General features: G+C 40.5%; 1 protein-coding gene across 9 annotated transcripts in view; it reads right to left on the reverse strand.

Annotated features, from left to right (window-relative positions):
- Positions 1-7,456: 7,456 nt before the first annotated feature.
- Positions 7,457-18,075, reverse strand: part of SYBU (syntabulin) — a 117,782-nt gene continuing 107,163 nt past the window's right edge. For all 9 annotated transcript variants that reach the window (XM_055287078.2, XM_055287081.2, XM_055287080.1 and 6 more), the window contains 3 exons: positions 13,061-13,264; positions 11,124-11,273; positions 7,457-9,287 (listed from right to left, as the gene is read on the reverse strand). In XM_055287078.2, coding sequence (XP_055143053.1) covers positions 8,177-9,287; positions 11,124-11,273; positions 13,061-13,264 — 1,465 coding nt within the window. In that variant the 3' untranslated portion in view covers positions 7,457-8,176. The remainder of the gene's footprint in view (positions 9,288-11,123; positions 11,274-13,060; positions 13,265-18,075) is intronic.

The raw sequence follows: 18,075 nt of genomic DNA on the forward strand, positions 1-18,075 counted from the left end.
TTAAGCTTTACCTAGGGATGTTCTTTACTTGGCTCTTCTTTTAGTATAGCATGTTTAATTGAGTTGACATTTTAGAACTGAAAATTTAAAATTCTGCATCCGAATTTCTCAGTTTTGACATGCACTTGCCTCTGGGTGATTATTTCTAGGTTGTTTCTAGATGAAGATTGGTGATTGGGCAGAAGATACCTATAGAAACCAGCATCTGGATCGAGCTTCCAACACCACTCTACAAGCTACCACCATGGCGTAAACCTAACCATAGTCAGTATTCCAAAAGCCTGAATTTTGTTGAGAATATGTTTACTAAAGGATGGTTTGAGCCAGACAGAGCTGACATACTCATCTTGTTTGATCCTATGAAGTTCAGATTTGGAATAACCAACGATGATTTTCATACTCCTTAAGCCCCTTGCTCAAAGGAAATCTTTAGGCATGTAAGCAAACATGACAGGGTTCTGAATGGATCCCTGCTGGGACGTTGGGAGTGGGCTAGAGCCTACAGTTTGTTCCCAGGAAGGAGCTTATACCCTCTCAGGTGAACTGGAGGGCTGAAGAAGATGGTGGGTTCATGAAGAGCATATTTAGTAGCTAATAAACTTGTTTTTATCATTTACATAGTTTTTTTAAAATTTGAACTGCTCTGTCATAATACAATATGAAGAGATTTATTTTTTTCTTTGTGTAATTCCTTTCACTTTTCTTTAATGTAATCAAAACTATCCCAAGCTTACAGCAACAGCTAGGCACTCCTTTTATACTCAACTGTTTTTTGTTTTTTTTTTTACATTGCCTTCTACTTTTTATCTTCCATCTCTCTTGGTCATGACCATTGGGCATACTCAATAACCAGAGTAAGTTTTGAGAGCTAGTAAAATGCTTTTTCACCAGACACCTTCCATCTTCTATAGCTTGAAAGGAACACTCTATTCTAGGGACCTCCTTGACCATCTTTTACCCTCATACAACAGATTCATTTCTATCCTTTCATACCTCCTGCTGACACTGCTAGTTCACCAGCAGAAACTTTTGCAGAGAAGCTCACTGAAAGTCTGTGGCCAGTCCAAGATAATCTCAGCCTTCCCTTTCAGGGGAGTTCTTTTCAGGGGATCTTTCTGTAGATGCTTTCCTTATATACATTGATCAGATCACCCCTGCTCTGAGAGGTTCCCAGAGTTCTCAGAGCTTCTGTAGAGATAGTACAGCATTAAACAAATTGCCAGAGTTTGCAAGTCTTTTAAATGGAAATGGTGGTTGTAAGGATTGAGACTGTACGTAAGTGTTCAGTATAAGCACTCAATAATTGGAAGTTGGTATGAGGCCCTGTATACTTCCCACATCTCACCATGCAGAGGTATTGGCAGCCCCTTCCCTGCAAAGAGTGGGAGAGGTTGCCTAATCTTGCAGTATTATATACACCTTTAAATTGAACTTGAAATTTAGCAAGAAAGAAAACATTTATTCTAAGTCTGAGTCTTTGACTAATTATATCAATGACTCTTAGCAATCCTGTAAGAGAGATACTACCCTTATTTCACATATAAGGGAACCAAGGCTTAGAAAATAAATTGTGTACTTGATTAATGGAATGGAAAATAGCAACCTTTGAGAGGAGGTTATAATAGTGGTTAATCAACAATCTATGTGGACTGTGATTTCTAAGCCTTCTCTTGATGGAACTATGAGCCGCCAAAAAGCCTTTTAAAGTTTCTCCTAGTTCTTAATGAAGATAGCATTACAAATTATAGTAGATAATACCCATTTGTGTTTTCTAATAATTTAATAAATATGAAGAAAATTAGCTTGGTTTTTATTTTCATATAAATGACAACTATAGTTGAATATCAGTGCCATATAATTACGTATTTGCAGTTTATTTGGGTCAGATAAGGCAAAATGAAATGTGATTTATATTCACACAGCTGCAGAAATAAGTCAATTAGCTCACTTGATTGGGTCATAATTATAATGAGGTCAAGGCCACAGGTTCTATGCATGTGCAGTTCAGTATCATACCTAGAGTCCTTCCTGCTACAAACTGTCCCTGACCTTGTCAGTTATTAGCGAGTGTCTAGGATTTGGTTGAGAGCATGAATGGCACAGAAGAAAACATCTTGTATAGAAAATTCAAAGGACATACTCTGATCAGTATGTTGACTTATTCTTGGAGCACTTTTGGCTCTTTATAAGATATTAACTACTGCCCATAATTAGTTTTATTTGTTAAAATATTCAAACCTTAATTTGAATTCTTATACAGCAATGCCATTTCCAAACCTGTTGACTATTCCTGAATAAACGCAGTGCTTACCTATTTTATGGAGAAAACACCATCATCAGATATAGTGGCCTCTGAAATTAACTCAGCATTTTATTGCAGTGCTAAAGTGAAGATGTGCATAAGAATATAGATATATTTAACTCGTCACATTTAAGTTTAAAATGTGAAAATACAAGTGCTTTTTTTGCTTTGTGAGGCTCTGCAGTGCATCTGAACCTCATAATTACCTGATCTGTCTTGATTAGAAGGAGCCCTTACGGAGTGAGACAGTGCATGGGCGATCATTTTTAAAACTTGTCCATGTACAGCTTCCAGTGGGAGATGTAAAAATTATTGTCTGCTTTCGTTTTTCATTTTCTGTATACAACCAACAAGCTAGAAATAATGTGCAATGTGCTGGTTCAGAAGAATTAAAGGTCAGTTTAAAATGCCAGCACCTATTGTTTACTGTAGAAAGGGAGGCTGGCAAACCATTTCAAACATTGTGAACTACTATAATTGCGAGGAAGGGGAGGGAGGGTCTTAACTGCACCATCGAATTAGAGAAGCCATGATACCTACCTTTAATATTCACAAGGGGAGTCAGACTTGATTTTATAATACATTGTCATCTTATATGTATCATGATAGTCCCAGATACTTAACATGGCTTCTATAATCTGAGGGAGAGAGAATGAGTCTTCTTCATAGTTAGACCAATAAAGTACTGGCAGACAAAATTTTGTAACAAAGGTTTAGAAAACAATTTTGTTAAGCATTCCTTATTTAGGGCAATAGAGAAACATATCTTCAGCATTAACCAGAGCAGTATTTCAAGTAACAGATCTTACATGAATTGGAAGTTTTCAAAGAACCTGGTATATAGGGAAATGACATGGAAGCTCTTCTCAGAAGTAATACCTGGACCCCCGCAGGGGGCCAGGGGCAGGCCAATGGCAGGGCTTCCAGCCTGTGCGTTCATTTTTATGTGTTTTATATATTGGAGTGTTTAAATGTGTAAAATACTTATTAAAGTTGTACATCTTTTAACAAACTTGAATGCTTACTAAAAATATTTCAACCTAACAAAAAGTCTTCTAAGTAGAACTTAAACCTTTTTTAAATTTTAAAATTCTTTCAAGTTATTATTGTAACCATTAGTTATAACAATCATTATTATTGTGGGAAAATCAGTGGTCACAGCAGTGCATCCAGTGGGTTTAAAATAATTACCTAATATAAGCCTGTTTTATTCTATTTGGACTTTCTAATTGTTTTTGTTCAGGACAATTGAGAGATTGTTGACATTCTTTCAAGATTTGTTATAAACTATTAATTTCCTAGGCTACTGCCTCATTGTGCACATTTTGCCGGCAAGATTGGAAGGAAATAAAATTTTTTCAAGTGCTCACTGACCCAAAATGGAAATGGGAAACCACCCCAAATTTTTTAAATGAAAAACCCTCAAGAGGAAAACATATCAGACCCAACCACTACTTAGGCAGGGCAAATGATTAATGCAAATCAGTCTTCCTTTTTTTTTTCTGCCACAAATGTCAGAAACGCTTGGCATCTGAGTGCATGGCATTTTTTTCCCCTCTTTTCTGAACAGCTCAACTTGGAAAGGTCAACATATCCCTTTGGGAAAAATCTTGTCTTATAAATTGGAATGTTTGCACACATAACTGTAGGAAATGTTTAACATTTGCTTTGATGGGACAGCAGTTTGTTCAATAGAGTGGAATTGTTCTTGTTTTTTTCCATTTTCCTGCCTGTTTGTACATCACAGGCACTCAACTTACTGAAAGCAACTTCGAGGCACTTCTATGAGATCAGATCATCCTGTCCACAAAACCAGCCAATGCCTTGGGCTTCCAAAAGGCAAACATGTTCCATCTTTTATTTACTCCAAGGGACTCATTTGTGAGAGACTGTTCTGAATAAAAGCAGTAATTTTCCACAGACTATACAGCTGAAGCCCTAAAGAAGGAGGAGAGGGAGGGTGAGGGGGTGTCCAGTGTCTCCAATGGGTTGTTTGAATCTTTTGGTTTATGTAAAGGAGGATATAGGACATTAAGACAATAAAACTATTTGCTATTGGTGATCAGCTGCATCCAATCTGACAATTAATAAATATTTGTGGTTTGTGGAGAATTCTTTCTAACCAGAGCCTATCCTTTCCCTCCAACTTGAATTGATGGAGAACAGTGCTGAGTTTGTGTAGTTATATTTGTTTCTATGGAAACAAGCAGATACTCAAAACAGGCTTATAATCTTTTTAAAGTAAAAATGCTTTTAGCGATGACTTAAAATAAGCACAAGGAGGGACTTTAAGGAAGATACCAGTATCTAAGTATTGATCTGGGCTGGACTACAGGAAGGGACCTGAGTCAGCATGGCTCATTATTTCAGGATACTTCCAATTATTCACCTCCAGAAATAGTTTCCCCTCCATCTCAGACAAATCCTTCTACTGCTGACTAGAGCTGCAAGACGTGTAAATACAAATGTGTGTGCTTGAGACACGTGTGTATTCCAATAGAAATGTCCTATCAGAGACAAACCATCTCTCCTCACACACACATTCCCATGCCCTGGATCCTATCCCTTCTTTTCAAAGGCTCTCCTTCTTCAATTAATTTATACTTTTTTCTTATTTTTTTCCCTGCTATGTCATTAATTTGTTTTTCTTCATTGGCCTAATCACAAAAGCATACAAACATGTTCTGTCTCTTCTCAATATTGAAAAATTAACCTTTGACCTTATATCTCCTTTTAACTACCACTCAATTTCCTATTCTCCTTAATTGTAAAACTTAATAAAAAAATTCAGCAGCACATATTTCTTTCACTTTCTCTCTTCCATTCACTCTTCAACCTGCTCCAATTGGCCTTCCATCCCCATTTCTCCAAGGAATGATCTTGACACAGTCATTAAGACCTTGCTGACAAAGCTGGTGAATATGTAACTATTCTCATATTAATCTCTTGGTGGGACTTCAACACAGTTGACTGCTCCCTTCTTCTTGAATTACTCTCTTCTCTTGGTTTTTATACTACTAATCACCTAGTTTTGCTCCTACCTTTTGGGCTGTCATTTCTCTGGCTGTTTTGTTCGTTCTTCATCCTCCACCTCTATCTAAACATGGAAGTACCTCAGAAATCCATTTTTGACCTTTTTTCCTTCTCTACACTCTTCCTGGATGACCTCATTTGTTCCTATGGTTTTAATTACCACACAAATGCCAGAAAGGTTCAATGTTATAATTCTAGTCCTGACAGCTCCCTTGATTTTCACATTTATATATGCAGTTACTCTTGATATCTTCACATAGATATTTTAATAGACATGTCAGTTTTATTTTCCCAAACTTGTGTCTCTTGAACTCTTCCCATTCTGAGCAGATACAGCCTCCGTTGATCCAATTGCTCAAGCCAAAAACCTGTCACCCTTACTTTTTTTCTTTTCCTTACTCCACATTTAATCCATCAGCAAATCACATTAGTTCTATCTTCAAGCTATATCTGTAATTATTCACCTTAATCTCTGTATCTACTTCCACCTCCAAATTGGCATCATCTCTCATCTGGACGTTACAATAGACCCCTAAATGGTGTCCTTGAATAAACTGAAACCTCTACCATGGTTTATGTGGCCCCATATGAAGCAGCTTCTTATCTACTCCAACTTTCTCCTTCCTTCTCACTCTGCTCCAGCCACACTGACCTCCAGGATGCTCCTGTCACACGCTGAGCGTTTTCTGTCTGACGGCCTTTGCATTTGTTCCTCTTGCAACAAGATTTTGTCCCATATTTTCGCATGATTGACTCATTTTCATCCATTCCCACCAATGTTTTTTCTTCAGAGATGTGTTCCTTACTTTCACCTCTGCCACACTTGGTCAAAATACCTTATTTCCTTTGAGGCATTTACCACTATCTGAAACCATCTTTTGTTTATTTGATGGCATGTTGTGTCCCTCACAGACACAGAACGTAAGCTTCCTGAGGACAGAAACCTTTTCTGTCTCCTTCACTATTTAAGACCCATCCTGGAAAGTGCCCAGTTAGCATCGGAGTACCTGGTAAGTATTTGCTGGATTAATTCATTCATTCAACAGCAATTTTTAGACTTCCCACTATGTGCCAGGTGCTGTACTAAGTTATTGTTAAATTTTAATTTAGTTTTAGAAAATTAAAATATTTTAAAAATAATTTGTGGGTACCCAGTAGGTGTCTATATAGGGCTCATGAGCTATTTTGGTACAGGCATGCAATGTGTGTGCAATAGTCACATCATGGAAGATGGGGTATCCATCCCCTCAAGCATCCTTTGTGTTAAAACAATCCAATTATATTATTTTAATTATTTTAATATATGCAATTAAACTATTATTGATTATAGGTTCCTTGTTGTGCTATCAAATTCTAAGTCTTATTCTTTCATTTGTTCTAGGTTCTTGACATACATCTGTGAACAAAACAGAACACAGATCCCTGCCCTCATGGAAATAATATCTCAGTGGGAAAGATGGGTAATAACCAAGGCATTGTAAGTAAAAGGGTGGTATATTTAAAGGTGTTAAGTGCTATGGAAGAAGAGTTTCTGGATGAGAACTTAAGATATTATCCAGCCTCTTTATCCTCCCTTTGTATGGCAAAGTAGAAAAGGCATTTGCTTTTGCAAACACTTGAAATCGTGGCTTCTGGAGATGAGCTCTGAGATCCTGAACATTTTTCCTCTTTGAGGCTTAGCTCCCTTATATGTGTAAAATACTAATCTCGAAATTTTGGTGTAAGCACTAGATGAACATAGATCAAATACCTTCTCATCCCTTCCCAGCCACCCATCCTCATCCTATCATTCTGGGGAAGGAAGCTATACGGCACTACCGTATTCTCCCTCTCCTGAACACTTAGCATGCTTAAATCAACCCAATGTTCGTGAAAACACTCAAGATATACTTACTGCATAAACGTGGACAAAATAGTGTATGGGCAATTTAAAAGTAAACAAAACTACTTTTATTCAGAAATGATGCTTTTTAAGTAAGGGTAGGAAATCTTCATCTTTCTTTAATAACTCTTTTTCCCTCTTCCTAATTTAATTCAATTTTTACAGACCCCTATTGATAAAGATGTAAGATCTGCTATTCATTGTCTTTCTTATACATAGAAGTAAAATCACAGAAATAATTATTTTATAGGAGGATAAAACATTTATTTAAATGGAAACACTAATCTTTATTTTCATCATGCTGAAGTGTGTGGTTACAATTTCCAATAAAACACTATATATAATAAGCAAAATAAGTTAGTACATTGTAAACTTATGCACAGTTTCATCAATTAACAGTTTAAGAACAAACAAGCCATTTAAGACTTTGGAGCTACATTTAGTAAAAAATTGCAAACACTCAAATCTTATCAACCCCAAGTAAGACACTAAAGAGCTATTCAAGACTTCTTCAAACCAATTACACAAATACATGTTTATTTTTGGTTACAGTCCCCTGCTATGCACAAGACCATTGGAATGCTGGAACAATTACACATTTTAAAACGGCACAAAGCAAAGCAAGGAGATAACATGCCAGCCTTAGAGAAGCTGTCTTGAAAGTGCAAACTGCATTTTCTCTTCCTGAACCACTAGGATAAGAACGGGTACCTCAGACGACACGGCAGGGTCATGAGCATGCTTTCTATACCCCACTGGTGGGACATTTACTGGAACCAGGTCTCCATGCCTTTGAAGATACCTCCGGTTTTAAACAGTGAACAGGCTTCAACTAAATATAGTGCAAATCAAATATCAAGGAGCAAAACGACAGAATAGAGACCGTCACAGATTGACCTCCTGTTTCTCTACCTGGCACAACCCACATGGGACACATTGGCACACGGTAACAACAACTTCTATTTAGTTTTGATATGGAAGGCGGTGCGGCGGAGCGAATGCAGGGCAACCACGCAACAGCCCCTGAGCAAGGCCCCGATGTTATAGACAGGATCTGTTCCTCCTCTCTGAGTACTGAATGCCCACAGAACCGTGGGGACCACGGGGGCAGCCACAGCCAGGAGATCCACCAGGAAGCTGCTGCTCCAGTACTGCCTCACGACGCCCCCGCGAGCCAGTGGGATGACACTATCCAACCTCTCTTCCACGCAGGCTGCAAAATCCAGCTCTCTCATGAGGCGGTTTGCATGAACTTCTGCATCCACATTGGCGTACGGGGTCTCCACGGGAGACAAAAGGATGGCTGAGTTTGGATTTCTTGGAGTTAAATCAACCACTAAGGCAGAGAGGGACTCTGGGAAGCTCTCCATCGAGTCTGGTTCAGACTCATCAGGGGACGCCAAGCTCGAGGGACAGGGGTCCTGGAGCTTCTGCAGCACATTCTGAATGAGCTCCGAGATGGCTGGGCTGTAGGGCACCACGTCGGTCTGAACGGCTCGCTCCACCACCACACTGCCCTCCTCCTGACCCATGACCATGGGCAGCAGCTCCAGGACGTTAGCCCCAGGGGTGGAATGCACAAGCTCCAGGTCACCAGATTCTGTGGTGGTGGCTGTCACCATCTCATCAAACAAATCTGTGCCGTCGGCTATGCTATCTCCTACCAGTAGCTCCCTGTCAGCCCCTTCCCCGGTGACCTGCTCTTCCAGAGATAACCCATCTGCCATTGTGTCAAGAGGGGGGTTGAGGGTTAAGCTCTTCTCTGGGGAATCACATGGAAAGTCTAGGCACAGTTCATCCCTCAGAGAGCCACTGTGTGCCATCTCCATGCTCTGAAGGAGAGACTCCAGCTTCTTGTTTTGGATGTTTATGTCCACAAAGTATTTCTGAATGCCTTTATCTTTATCAGCCAAGCTGCTCCGCATGGTTTCGATGACCTGTTTGAGCTGTTTAATCTCTTTCCTGGCTTCTTTGAGTGCCAACTGGGCCTCTACCCGGTGACACTCCTCTTCAATCCAGTCCTCTCGCATGCGGGCCAGCTGGGACTTAAGCTCCACGATTTCACTTTCCCTAGAGTGCCAAGACAAGCATGGTTAATAAAAAAAAAAAAAAAAAAAGAAACTTTGAACTGGGCAACAGGCAGTTCTGGCACAGAGCCAAGAGCTCATACTCTTCCACTTGAAATGCAGATGTGAAATCAGTTTTCAATTCAGGGAACTCAAGAGAACACAGAAAAACTTGAGAAAACACTCCAGCCTAAACATAAAGAAGCAGTACATTTTCTCTTTGGCAGAGATTAGCTATGAACTTTCTCTTTACTTGTAAATGGCTAAAGTAATAATAGTAATCAGAATCAGAATCAAAATAGCTACCACAATTTTTTTGAGTACTCATTATGGGTCAGATATTGCACTGTGTTATAAGTCTTATCTTCTAATCAATCCTTAATATTTGAAACTTTATTATTAGAACATCTTAGCATCTGTTAGCCTGTTTTTATCTCCATAGCCTACCCTTTCCAACTGTCTATAGTTTGTGGAAGGCCAGTTCACTTTTAATTACCTATCAAAGACAGAAGGTAGACTGATAAATTTTAGCCTTGCCAAATTGTTCGTATAGTATTCCAATGATAAACATTTTCGAAATAATAAAATGCTACACGTGGCAGGGACTTTACATGCTGACAAGCTGCTTATTCTATCTCCTCTCAGGTAGGATAATATTGAATTCATCCTACACTAAGGAGAATCTATCCTATTTTTTAGATCCTTCACAGGACAACTCTATTTCAAGATCTTTGTATATATTCTTTCTTACATATAATTTTTTCATATTCAGTCCTTACATTCTCAGTGGATATGAAGATAGGGTACTCAGGATCCTCATATATATGAAGAGACATCAATATTGCTCATTTAAGTTTAGGTTAGAATATTCTCCCAAGTTTTGTTGCATTCCCATTCCTTCCTCCCTTAAGTGCTCCAGTCCTCCCATGGACTCTGCAAATCACAGACCAAACACTTCCAGACATAAGGTCTGACTCACCCCAGAGGACAGTTTTGGTCTCAAGTCTATTTCAGACAGATGATGAACCAGATTAATTCGGAAGATGAAAAATGTCCCTTCCTCACAGTCTGCTCCATTATCTGCCCACAGTTTTAGCAACCAAGGTCATTGAGTTTTCTCTATATCTTTCTGGCAGCAGAAGAGGAGGTTTGGGCTGATCAGGTAGCCCAGACTCTTAGAGAATGCACATGCCACCCTCACCCTGAGCTCACAGCTACCCTGGTCAGAGCTTTCCTGGTCTGTTCCAAAATGTTCCAGGGGAAAATCATCAAGCAGAAAAACTGGCCTGCTGCCCAGATGTCAAAAGTCTTCTCCCTCAGATAAGATCTCTTAAGCATGGGCTTTTTTTTTTTTTCAACCTTAACACTTGGCCAAGAACAATGAGCCCCTTCCTTCGCACAGAAATAGCATGCAGGAATCACAATGCACACAGATATCCATTCGTGCACGGATATAAACAGGGCTTAATTGGTCCACGGTTGTGACCCATTCTGCTGGAAGTATGGGATTGTTCCCGCACGTGTTTTTGCCATTTAAAAATAATCATGCACACACCCGATTATTTCACATCAAAGCTGTATACAGGGCAAAGCAACAACAACAAAAAACAACAACAACAACAAAACAAAGGATCCCCTCTAACCTACGGGCCTCCCTGAACTCCTGAAACAGCCATATCACACAGAGTTATGACTCTTTTCAGAGGCTGACTTTAAAAATTTGACAAAAATTGGATATAATCATTTTTTCTTTTCTATCTTTCTATAGTTTGGGTTCATATTTCATTTTATGGAAAAAGAAGTTGTCCTACACCCCAGCGTGCAAGGAAGGCAGATTCACCTTTCATGGAGTCGGCGCTCAGATTCCTTCAGCTTGGTTTTGAGGTGTCTCACTGTCACCTCTTTCTGCTGCAGTGGAGTCAAATACTGCTCTGGGTTTGGGGGTCTGACACCATGATTTTCACCGCAAGACATGTACCTTCCAGAACGCCTGAAACAATCCAAGTAATGAAATGTTACTTTTTGCTGTTTCCTTTTCTTTAAAAAGAAGAGTAACACAGAGTGTTATCAACTGAATGTTTGTGTCCCTCCAGAATTCATATGTTGAAATTCTTACCCCAATATGATGATATTAGGTGGTGAGGACTTTGGGAATTAGCCCATAAGGGTGAAGCCTTCATAAATGGGATTAATGCTCTTATAAAAGGAACCCCAGAGAGCTTTCTAGCTTTCTTTTTCCACCCTATGAGGATACACTAAGGTCAGCAGTCTGCAGCCCAGAAGACAGCCCTTCCCAGAACCAGACCTTGCTGGCACCTTGATCTCAGACCTAAACCTACAGTATGTAGCCCATGGTTCTCGAAAGATTTGGACCAACATCTAGAGTACTTTGTTATAGCCACCCACATTGACCCAGACACAGCTAACAGCTTGAGAAGGAATGGTAGCTTAGCTGTGTGCTGGGGTAAGAATTTCAACAAACCTCAATAATGGGTGACCTCACTTCAGAAGGTGAGCTGTAATAGAACTGCCAATCTTAGGACTGTTAATTACTTTGAAGATTGAAGGGGGTATTGGGGTATTTATGGAGAGAATAGGGACCGTGGAGGAGGAGAATTTTCTATGGCTTAGGAATGTTCTCATACAAAATAATGCACCATTGTCCAGGTGCCTGAACTGTCAGTTCAGAGTAACATGCAGCACAATGGGTGAGGGTCAGGGGATGGGCCTGGGCAGAAGAGAAGGAAGCCAGCCAGAGGACCTAACTTTCTGCACAGTGTGCCACTGCCTAAAGATCCTGATGGCTATTTGCTGAATCCAAGTTGTTCTAAAATCAATCCCTGCTGTGAGTATGCCAGTTTGGAGGAAATGGAAAGGTTCTTCTTCTGAAGGGAAGAAGTTTCTTCCTCTACTTAACTCTCCCCAGTGTGTTTTGTAAGACAGGCTCAATGTTTTACAAAACAGCCCTTGCTGGAATCTTGGCCCCTCTCAGGCCTGGCTGGGAGCTGGGAATCCCTGCTTTAAGAGAGCTGACTGACAAGAATAGGGATGCCCAGCAGGAAGAAGGCTGAAGGAGGAGGGCGGCCAGCTCCTTCCCTGACTCTGGACCCAGTGCCATCCACTGTGCTGCCAGCTCCCTGAGCACCTGCCTGCCTCCAAGATGACCTGTGTCCATGCCCACCATCCAGTCCTCCTGTCGTGGCCTCTTTGGAAATGCAGTTCCTTCTTTCTGCTCCACACTCCCTACAACCTCATATGAATTAACTTCTTGCTTGATCTTCAGACCTCAATTCCATTTCACTTTCTCAGGGAGGCCTCCCCTGATCGCTCCAGACTGAGTTGGACACCCTCCCCACCTTTCACACACCCCTGTAGCAACAGGTGCCTACAGAATCATCTTAAGTTGTCTTTGTTTGTTTGTTTGAGATGGAGTCTTGCTCTGTTGCCCAGGCTGGAGTTCAGTGGCGCGATCTCGGTTCACTGGAACCTCTGCCTCCCAGGTTCAAGCAATTCTCCTGCCTCAGCCTCCTGCTGCCTCTGTGGCATTTTCTCTCCCTATTCAGGAACTGCTTAGATTGCTGTGCCTTGTTAGAAATTGTGGCTTGCGCTCTTTCTGCAGCAGCCCTTGAGGAATGAGCCAAATGTGGGAAAGAAAAATGCAGTGTCTTGTAGAATCAGGCAAGGGATCAAGAGTTGTATAAATTTTTTTTCTTTTTTAAAGAAAAGCTTACCAAGTAGGACAAACTAAGATGCATGAATTAGGTGAGCAGGACTCACCTCATGATGGGGCTACAGTCGCTTCCTTTGTAGGAGCCTGAGTTGCTACTGCTTGGGGAAGAAGGTGCATAACTGGGATGGATATTGACAGGGCTCAGCTGATTCCTGCACAGCATGGACAGAAGGTCCTTTTCCCGCGGGGATGATGGGCTGCTGCCAGGCTTGTGTGACGAAGCTCCATTATTCCGCCCATGAGGACCTCGACTGGGAGAAAAGCATGAAAAATGTTAAAATCCTTGGGGCTACAGATGCCCAAGGGATAATGTCTTACTCCTTAAATCTAAGGAAATCCAATTTATAGAGTTCAAAGGGGCAATACAATTATTCGTGTAGACTGTCCTTAGGAGCGGCCTTCTTCCCACCTGCCTGGTATTTCCTCTCCTTGTGTCATCAGCACAAGCAACCTCTCCCTCTGTTGTTCTTTCAAATAGTTTCTGACCATAAAGCTTGTTTTGGATTACACCCAATAGCCTGCTAAGAACATACACAATGTAGAATATTGATTTAGCTCAGGTTTATTTTGGAGGCTGTTTTCAAGATGTGGTTTTTGTTCTAGTCCACCCGTTTCAGTTTAGAAATATTTGCATTTGGTTCATGTCAGGGTAAGAAAATTAATGTGGTTCATTTGGAGGACGGAGGAAGGTGGTAGCCCATAAAGGAGGAGGAGAAAACAGGGCAGATAAACAGAGCACACATAAATGCATCATCAGTAATTTTGATTACTTAAAATTTTTTTTCATTTTTTTCTAGCCCCAATGACTTAAGACAACCTTTGTCATTTAACTGCTGAAATACTGTAACAGCCCCATCTTGGTTCTCCTGCCTCTTGCCTCGCTCCCTCCAGTAGAAGGTTGGCTTGTGGCTGGAGTGGCCTTTCAAAACGGAATCTGATTCACCGTCCTCCTCAAAGCCTTGCAATGGTTCCCCACTGCCTCCAGAACAAAGGCCAGCCTCCTTAAGACGGCTCACAAGGTCCAATCCCACTACTCCATCCAACCCCATCCTCCACCACTCCTCCCTCCTCCCTCTGTACTACAGCATTCCAAATCACTTACAGTTTCCTGAAGGATCCATGCTTGACCATCCTTAGGTTTTTGAACTCATAATCTCCTCTGCTTAGAATGTTCACCTGCTCCCTTCTCTAAGCCCCTGGATACCAGGATACTTCCTACTTTGAGACTGATGGGAACCTACTCTAAAGAGCCTTCTCTGTATTCTTCCTTTCCTAGGCCAGTATAGGTGCACTCCTTAATGCTCCCTAAAACTCTGTGCAAACTTCTACCATTGGACTTCTCACATGGCGTCACAACTGCATACTTATTTGTCCTTCCTGCTAGGCTAGGGCAACCTTGAGGGCAGAAACAGCCTGTTCTTTCTATCCTCCTACTTTTGATACATGGAAAGTGTTCCCTAAAGGACTGCTGAATAAATAAACCAGGTGTGAGTCATTGGCACTGCCACTTAGTAGGAACTTAGGCAAGTGAGCCACTTAACATGGGGATCAAAACATGCACACACACACCCCTTTCCTACCTTCCTCACAGAATTGATGTGAAAATCAAATGAAAGAATGCGTGTGAGTACATTCCACAAGCTATTAAGGGTAACTCAACTGTAGAGTATTATTAGAGAATAAACTTGTTCAAACTTCACCATTAATCCTGTTACAGAGATTTGACACCTACTAGTGTAAGGAAGCATCTTGAGAATGTTGAAATTACTTAAACAGGATAAAGTTCTATGTCAGGAATATTACTTGATGGCAAAAAAAAAAAAAAGAGAAAACAAGATAGCTTTCATATAGTAGTACTGCTTTCTGACAATCCTTTCTTTGCAATTTTCATTACAGCTGTATCCAACTGACCTTAATGAGAAGTGTGTGTAAATGTGAATGCGAGTGTGCGTGTGGGTATACTTGGCTTCAAAACCATGATTACTTATTTACAATCAAATATAATTGCAACTGGCTGTCAACCTGGCAAATCATACATAATAAAACGTAACCAAGTTCTAAAGTTAAAGTTATTTCCTTCTGAAATCATCCAAATGAATGCCGCTCTTCTCTTCGTGAGAAGAGGACACTTTATACGGAACAGATGGGCTGATGGCTTTGTGACAAAACCAACTTCAGCAGCCATGGTAGAAAGAACTTCATGAGTAGCTGAAAGGAACATGTACCCTGGTGTGCATTTTCTTTTCCATGCTTCACTTCTAAGTCTGGCATCAACCAGACTATTTCTTAATCTGATTATGAGAAATATGGAGGATTAGCTATTACACATTAGGCGGGAATGTAAAGAGCTGTCCCATATTTTGACCTGGGGAATTTTATTACAAGTTAACTTCCACTGAGGACTTTCTGTGACCCTAGCGCTGTTTCCGGTGCCTTCGGAATATTGATCAGGAAATAAATTATCAGACAGTTTGTAAGAGCTAACTTTTTAAAAAGAAGTAACATGCTTAAAAATATCAGTTCTCTTAGTAGTTCAAATGCTAACATATGTAGATGCAAACTCATTATAGGTATTGATAGGAAACATTTTCAAAGGAGACACTGAGATTCCATGTTTGTCATGGCCATGAACCGTCAAACCCAATGCTGTCCTCTTCAGCCCATCCCAGATCCTTTGGTCTGGTGGACAAGAAAAACGCAGTCCACAAAGAGGAAAGAAAATTCTGCTGACCCTGAACCCTTCTACAAACCTGAATACGTAACTAGAAGGTCAGAGACAGACGAGTGAAGATGAAACCTCATGAGTGACTCAGGTGAATTTCGATTCCCTGACCATGGCTCTGGACTTCAGGTAATATCATTATCACCATCATCATCATCATCATCATCATCATCATTATCATCATCATCATCACCATCATCACCATGATCTAGGGTTGAACTGTGTCACCCACTGCAAATTGATATGTTGAGGCCCTAACTCCCAGTACCACGGAATAACGGGGTTTTAAAACAGTGATTAAGTTAAAATGAGGCAGTTAGGGTGGGTCCTAATCCAGTTTAACTAGTGTCCTTATACAAAGAAGGAATTTGAACAGACATAAACAGAAGGAAGATGACGTAGAGACACAGGGAGAAGATGGCCACTACAAGCCAAGGAGAGGAGCCTCAGAAGAAGCCAACCCTGCAGACATGTTGGTATCAGACTTCCCTTTTCCAGAACTGTGGGTAAATACATTTCTGTTGTTTAGGCCATCCAGTCTATGGTACTGGGTTATGCAGCCCTAGCAGACTAATATAATCACTACCACCATGATTACCATCATAACCAGCAGCAGCAGCAGCAGCAGCAGCAACAGCAACAGTACCATGTCTCTTAGTATTACTTTCACCCCTACTGACAAAAACCACCTTTTACCAACACTTTCACTAAGTTCTGGGCATCATGTCAAGCACTTACACATATCATCTCATTTAACTCAGTGAGATAAGGTGCTATTATTATCCCATATCCCAACACAGGAAACTGAAGCTTGGGGTCATACACCTGATAAATAATGGAGGCTAACCTCAATCCCAGGTCTGTCTGACTCCAAATCCCAAGGGTTTTCTTTTTCTGTCTAATTTTTATCTTCCAAACAGATTCATGTTTTAGTTTAAGAAAGATAATTCCTTAGAAATATCAGCAGAGTTGCCCTTCTATGAGACAAGATAATCTGTAAGCCTTTAAAGCTTTTGTTTTAAAAATAACTTGTCAAAAATATTGTCACCAACTCCACCTGTTTCTCACATTTCCCACTGATTGACCAATCTTCCTGTTAGCCTTCCTTCAGGGAGCTAATTCTCCACAGAGAAAATTCATTCACTACATGGGGAAGCAGCCAATTGAAAGGATCACAAGCTACTACAGAGTTCGGCAGAGATACCAGGCTACTCTAGAGGAGCTGCCCCCCGCCCCGCCCCAATGCATGGCCCTCCAGAACACAAAATTTATGTGAAATTCCTGAGATAGTCCATGACCAAAATCTACTGATGGTACTCTGTGCCTGGGTGAGATTCTTTTATTTATTTATTTATTTGAAACAGTCTTGTTCTGTTGCCCAGGACTGGAGTGCAGTGGTGCGATCTTGACTCAGTGCAACCTCCGCCTCTCAGGTTCAAGCAATTCTCCTGCCTCAACTTTCTGAGTAGCTGGGATAACAGGCACCCACCTACATGCCAGGCTAATTTTTTTTGTTGTTGTTTTTAGTACAGACAGGGTTTCACCATATTAGCCAGGCTGGTCTTGAACTCCTGAACTCAATTGATCCACCTGCCTTGGCCTCCTAAAAGTGCTGGGATTATAGGCGTGAGCCATTGCACCCAGCTGAGATTTTTAAAAACTGAGGATAATAGATAGAACACTGCCATTTTCAATTTTCCATCTATTAATTTTTGTTAAGCTTTTGAAGTCTATTATTGCTTGGCTATAACAGATACTAATATAAGCATTCATCTGATTTGCATATAATTATATTTGGCTACTTTATGTTTAATATATCAAATTTTGACCATGAATTCTAGACTAGAATATTTTCTCTTAGTCACTCTGTATTATTGACACAACCTTGGAATTTAACCACAAACACAAATTCCTTTGAAATATTTAAATTGGCTTCATCTACAGGCCTTCCTTTTTTATCTTTTTGCCTTTCTATATTGTTTGATACTTTGTTCCATGTGTATGTCATAATTTCTTGAATGGGTTATATAAATGGTTTATTCTCAGAGCAAGCCACATCTGATTTACACAGAATGTTTACATTCATGTCCTATAATCCCAGAGGCACTTTATTGCCAAAATGGTGGTGGTGGGTGGGGACCGGGGATAGAACAATTGTGCTTTATTACTGTAGACTTCACTCTTTTGTTACAGGTTTGTCTGGCTTCAGCTGTATTTTTAATGATAAAACTGTGCCCTGGGGGTCTCAGGTCACCTTATAAACATCTGCTAAATCTTCAGCTCACCCAAGAGAAATAGAAAATATTTGCTTGCTGAGTCCTGGAAAGGCAGGCTTTTGTA

This window comes from Symphalangus syndactylus, chromosome 7 (assembly GCF_028878055.3).
Source record: "Symphalangus syndactylus isolate Jambi chromosome 7, NHGRI_mSymSyn1-v2.1_pri, whole genome shotgun sequence".
Taxonomy (NCBI): domain Eukaryota; kingdom Metazoa; phylum Chordata; class Mammalia; order Primates; family Hylobatidae; genus Symphalangus; species Symphalangus syndactylus.